Raw genomic sequence first — 6,554 nt, forward strand, 5'->3', positions numbered from 1 at the left:
ATGCTTTTGTACTTTGATAAGGCTTGTTCTCCAACACTCCCCCTCAAGGAAGGCCTCCCCATGACCTTTCCCAACCGTCATGGTCATGGAAGTGGGGCTTTACGTATCATCCCACATGAGCTGCAAAATTCAAATTGATAGTGACATCTTGGTGTAAGAGATTTGGATTCCCTAAAATAAAGTGTCAAGATAATGTGGCTGAGATGTTCCCTCCCACCGCCCATGACCATGACGAGCAACAACAGTTGGTGAATTATTATATTGATTATCTTCACCCTCGCCTTTGTAAGAAATAAATCTTTTTGTCCAAAATTGAGTGTGTTGGAAAGATTTAAAAGTTGCCAAATCATTAAACATTCCAGATTCCAAATTCATATTTATCAAGGTAGTTACAATTGGTATTAGTGTGAGAGCCCTTCTTCAATTGGTAGGATGGGGGATGTAAATGGTCTCAGTTCCAAAGCCTTGGTTGGAAACAAATGTAATATTGCTCTTACAGAAAATCTGATAAGGTGGCAAGAAAAGAGAGCAATTGAAAATATTATGGTACAATGGCGAAAACTTTCACCACTAATCACATTTTTGTCAGACACTAAAGAGGCTTTCACTTTTGCATATCATACACAAACCAATGGATTATTAGAGGTTGAATAAGATAATCAAAACAAATGATTACTATGTATGTACACCCGAGGACAAAATTATGTTCCTACAAACATTTGAATAATTTCTTTCCATCAGATATTAATTATGTCTGATTTTGTTGAAAATGTATACATGGACCAGTCCATTAATACGATAAAGATTTAGGGAGTTCTTTCTAATTGTGTAGTATATCAACACTGCTTCTTGGATTCCCTCTTAACCTAGTCTTTCTATAGCATTTTGTTGTCTTCCTTGCAATTTTTTTCCCACAAGCTTGATCTTTTCTTCTTTCATCTCATAATGCCAGATTGTTGGGCTTATGGTGCTTGAAGGGCTTGATGATAAAGGGACCCAATTATCTGTTCTTGAAACTGTGGTAAGCTGCAAACCGCACATCCCATTGGAGACACTTAACCATGCATGAAAGTGGTTGTCTTTTAAGTAATGCAAAAACGGTACCTAGTCAAAGGTCTCCATACTCCACAGGTTGGTCTCAAGATCCTAATCAGAGTTGGCAGAGCATGTAGAATGCCTCCAAAGCCACTCGACCTACCCGGTGCAAGCTTCCAACCATAGGACCAATAATCTAATCAGATCCCATTACACAAGCTTGGAGAGGGGGTGTAGTTCTCACCTAAATAGCACCCATGTATCCCACCGGGCGACCTCAGTAGTGAGTCACAGTTCACCCAGCATACCGGCCAGGTCAGGCTCAGCAAATATGGCTGACTTGCTGGTCGATCGGCCACCCAAAACATCCCTCCTGCTTACCCCACCCACCTTATCATTGCTTCTGCTCTGCTCACAAATGTCAGAAGCGCTCAAAAGGTTTACCTATGTCAGGGCCCATCATATATCCCAGACACTAGATAAAGGTTTTCATGGATCTTGCAATCGAACACTAGACAGTATGTCCTTGGAAGATTCTTTAAAAAGCCCAAAGAAAACTTCTAGTTTCTGGTGTGTCAGCCTCCTCAACTTCATCTGGCACCGGCTGCAGCATTGTGTCTGAACTTGGCAAATACCCTTCATCCTTCATCTGTGCATTCAACCTGCTAAGCTTCTGCTCAACATCATGACCTTGAGGGTGATAATCATCTCCCACAGCAAACTCATGCACCATATTCTCCACCTCCACAGAAGCCTTTCCTGGCTTCTTCCATGCATTTGTACGTTTTCTTAGCTTTTCAAGCTTTTCTGCTGCTTCCCACATGCCAGCATCTGCATATATGTTGGACATGAGGATATATCCAGCTGCATTCTTGCCATCCCTTGCAACCCAATGATCAAAGCATCGTTTTCCTATCTCCACATTGCCGTGTGTTCTGCAATGACTAAGCAAAGAAATCCATCCTGCATGGTTAACCTGAGACGGCAGGGATGGCACTGTGGCAAGTAGGTTTTCTGCATCACTCAGCTGACCTGCTCGGCCAAGAAGGTTCACCAAGCACTCATAATGGTTGGATGCAGGTGCAATGCAATAATCCTGTGTCATCACCTCGAACAGCCAAATGGCTGCATCTACACTCCCTGTACAACTGCAAGCGGAAAGGAGGCTTGCAAACGTTGCACCATTAGGTTTCAGGCATTTCCGTTTCATATACTCAAAATATTGCAAGGCCAGATTATAATCTTTATGTTGGGCGCATCCTGTAATGATCGCATTCCATGTTGCCACATTGTCTTTTGGCCACTCCTCGAACACCTTGCATCCGTCTTTAAGGCTTCCACACATTGTGTACATCATAATAAGGATGCTTCCCACATGCACATCAGCTTGAAAGTCTTTCTCCACAATGTGGCCATGGATCATTCTGCCTTGCTCGAGGGCTGCTATGATGGAGCAAGCCTTCAAAACACTAACGAATGTCATCTCATTTGCATCTACACCTTCCTCCCTCATTTGCAGGAAAAGGTAAAGAACCTCTCTACCCTGCTCCTGCTGGGCATAACCAGCCAACATCACATTCCATGTTACCACATTTTGCTTCACCAAGCTATCAAACACCCTTCGAGCATCTCTCATGCTTCCAGAGCTGATATACAGCTTGATGAGAGCACTCACGACAAACACATTTGTTCCGAAACCTCTCTTAATGATTTGATCGTGCAGAAGTGTGCCCCAAAACAGGTCAACCAGGTTGGTACACATTTTCAAAACACTGAGATAAGTGACTTGGTTTGGCTCCACACCTTCATGTTCCATTTTTGAGAAAAGGGATAAAGCCTCTTGACACTTCCCATGCTGCGCGTGTCCTGCAATCAATGCACTCCATGTCACCACGTTGACCTCCTGCAACTCCACAAAAGTTGCATGAGCATCATCAAGACTCCCACACCTGCTATACAAACTGACAAGGGAACTCCCAACAACTACATCTATCGCACAGCCTTTTTTTACGACGTAGGCGTGAATATATCTGCCATGATCCAAGGCCACTACATCGGCACATGATCTCAGAACACTCACAAGAAAGATCTCGTCTGGATCGATGCCTTCCACTTGCATCTGCTCAAAAAGTTGAAGAGCCTCAAGGGCCTGCCCATGTTGGCCGTGTGCATCAATTAATGCACTCCATGTCACCACAGTTCGTGTCGGCATTTCCCAAAACACTCGGCATGCCTCCTTCAGGCTGCCACATTTTGCATACATGTCGATGAGGGTATTTCCTATAGATGCCTTCAACACAGCTCCACGTTCAAGAAGAAGGCCATGAATCCATTTGCCCTGAGTGAATGCTCCTAAATCTGTGCACACTTTGAGGATGCTAATATATGTAACCCTATCTGCCTCAATTCCCTCCACTAGCATTTGCCGAAAGAGGTTGAGAGCTTCTTGGCCACATTCATGCTGGGCATATCCTCCAATCATGGCATTCCATGACACAACATCACGTTCTTGCAAATCAACAAACACCCTCCTTGCATCTTTAAAAGCTCCACAAGTGACATACATACTGATAAGTGCATTCCCTACCACAATATTGTCTTTTAAGTTTTCTTCTATAAAATAGAGGTGGATAATCTTCCCTTGACATAATGCTGCCATGCTGGAGCAAGCCTTGAGAATTGCAACATATGTATGAGGATCCGGTCTAACATTTGACAGTTGCATTCGATGAAACAATTCAATAGTCTGCTCACCTTGCCCAAGCTTGACATGTGCCAATATGATTGCACTCCATGTAAACACATTTGGTTCCAGCAATCGGCCAAAGACTTCATTTGCTTTCAACAGGCTTCCACATGAAACAAACATACGGATCAACCGCCTACCCAAAAAAGCATCAGATTCAAATCCACTTTTGATAATGAGGTGATGTACCTCCCTACCTGCCACCAAGTCTGCCTTACTGGCACAACAGTCCAGAAGACAGTCAAAAAGCTTGGTGGACAAAAAAGGACTTCTTTCATCCATCTGGTCCATGGCCTTCATTGCCTCGCTAAGCAGACCCTCTTCACATAATGCTTTGATACCTTCAAAGATGGTAGTGTTCCTGCAAAAGAGAATTCTGTGGTAAAGACGAACTCGCTGATAGCTTACATGAGCTTTGAGCATTCCAGTTGCACCGGTAGCGCACCACAGATGATCACCATCAAAACTCTAGTCACTAATGGACAAATACTACCTATCGGTTATTCCATGATTGAAAGAGAACCTGTTACTGTTTCGAGTTCTTGTTCCATGATTGCTCTTGTTCATGCAGAGTGAACCTAGTTCTTGCTCCAGTTCTTGTTCCATTATTGCTCTCTCTTCACACAGAGTGAACCTAGTCCTTGCTCCTTCCATAAACTCTGTATGGATGTTTCACCTTGTTCCAAAGTCAGCTGTGCTTCCAAACCAAGCCCTTGCTCTTTCAACACTCCACAAACAACTTCTTTTCCTTGAGCTTTGTGCATTCCCTCAATCACACAAGGCTCTTCTATGTCCTCAAGCCTTAGCCTACCTGTGTCTGCAACCCAACTTGGATTGTACCACCCGTCCATCCATCGCGACTCCTCAGTAAGCTTAAGCTTCAAACTTGGGGCCCTTGCTTTTGTGTGTAACACGTACATCATGCCCCTATCCAACTAATCAAGAGCCCATCGTCACATAGAGCAAGAAAGGGGACTTAAATTGGTGTTTTGGTTGTCCCAGCAGAAAGAAGGATACCTCAAACAGTCCCCTACAAGCGCTCGGTCCATGCTCGTGATGATTTCTGCATCTTCTACGTAATGAACACAAATGAAAGTTGTGAGAGGGCAGCATGAAGCAGCCAAAAATATCAAATGCAAGCTACCCACGGATCTGTTGCTTGAACTAAATCGAGAACAATAAACTGCCATGAAATTACAACTTATATTACTGCTTTGCTATGCTTCCCGATCTGGGTAGACCTAAGGAGCTAAGCTTTTGGGTCTGTGCAAAGCAGCGGACAAAAGACTGCTCTATCTATTATAGTCAGCAAAGAGGCCAGCTTGGATAAGTCGATTAATGTCCTTGTAGGTTGACATGGTACCAGGAGAGCCTGCAGCGTGCGCCCGCGCGCGCGAGAGAGAGAGAGAGAGAGAGAGAAAAAGAAAGATATACTAAGTGTCTATTAAAGACCCAATGGGCCTATGAGACCAAAGTGATACAATAATGTCCATGGCTATTTAATCATGGAATGGAAAATGAAACAGAAAGAAAACATAAACATACCTATTTCACTCGGTTGATACAAAACTATCCATGGAAACTCATCATGGAATACTAAGAACATAGAAACATGAGAGCAACATTAGCTCCGAGTAGATGGTATACCACTCTCCAAAATATCAAGCATGGGACTAATGAGTATGGCCGAGAGGTCTCCCTCAGCTATGTCACGTGGAAAGGTAGCTCGATGGCGGTAGAGCATGTCCTAGATATAGAGCTGATGAGGTGATCGTGGTCGACGGGGGGGGAGGGGGCGTCAGGCACGCTGGAATACAGAGGCTCAGTCCAAGGTAACTCCTCTCGGGCGAGGTAGGTCCAGAGCAGCTCGTGGAGGGACCACAAGATCCACTATGTCGGTGTCCTCCACCTCCTGGGTCCGGAATAAACTGGTGATGGTTGGCTAGCAAGGGAGGGGGTGGGGTGGCTAAGAGAGAGAGAAGCTATAGAGAGAGTGATGTGTTAACCTTCACCAAGTACAATGTTTTTATAGGCATGTAACCTTATCGTTTGACCCAAAGAAATCACACACTAGATGAGTGACACATGGCACACTTATCCTATCCACACCTAAGGGTGGGTTCACACACACGTACACTCATAGGGAGTGTTCATACACACAAGGCTCCGAATCCCAACAAACCTCATGTTCCATGCACGGAAGCCTTGCTGTACTGATCTATAGCCCTAAGCCCGATTAAGAACATTGATGTTGAAGAAACATGATTAAGACAGAGGAGAGAAGAAGAGAGAGATTGGGTGTCAGGGTTTTCTTTTATTCATATGGTACTAAAAGGTTGCTTTGATGCTTGTACATGACTTAGGCCTACGGTTAGGTCCATAGGGGTGACCTTGGTCCCTTCTACATGCTTCTATTGTGGAGTAGATGAATGATGAACTGAATGACTTGAATGATTTATGCCTTGATGCTTATATACTTCACTGAGGTGCTGATCGACCAGCTGTGGTGCTGTCAGCCAATTGCTCTGGACAAATATTCACTAAAATCTTCATTAAATGCTGCGCTTTAACTAAATGCTGGCTAAAAGAGAGTTAGGGAGATACGCTTGAAAAAGAAGGGAAGCTATGGTGGGTGAAACTCCATGGCGTGGGGGAGAGAGGGAGTGAGGAAGAGAGAGAGAAGAGAGATGTGAAAATGCTCAAGAGACAAAGTTGCACGACTTGAAGAAGATAATAGATTTGATTCATTGCCCCTAGCTCAATAGGCTCAATA

The 6,554-nt window shown here is 44.1% G+C and overlaps 1 protein-coding gene across 1 annotated transcript; it reads right to left on the reverse strand.

Annotated features, from left to right (window-relative positions):
- Positions 1–608: 608 nt before the first annotated feature.
- LOC147622128 (pentatricopeptide repeat-containing protein At2g33680-like) lies at positions 609–5,178 on the reverse strand. The gene is made up of 2 exons (XM_086823225.1): positions 4,799–5,178; positions 609–4,716 (listed from the first exon to the last, which is right to left on the reverse strand). Exon 2 carries the CDS (start codon positions 4,202–4,204, stop codon positions 1,574–1,576), a length of 2,631 nt encoding a protein of 876 aa, XP_086679351.1. The 5' UTR covers positions 4,205–4,716; positions 4,799–5,178; the 3' UTR covers positions 609–1,573.
- Positions 5,179–6,554: the final 1,376 nt, after the last annotated feature.

The sequence above is a fragment of the Cibotium barometz genome, chromosome 29, assembly GCF_041138505.1.
Source record: "Cibotium barometz isolate CiBa-2024 chromosome 29, ASM4113850v1, whole genome shotgun sequence".
NCBI classification, from domain to species: Eukaryota; Viridiplantae; Streptophyta; class Polypodiopsida; order Cyatheales; family Cibotiaceae; genus Cibotium; species Cibotium barometz.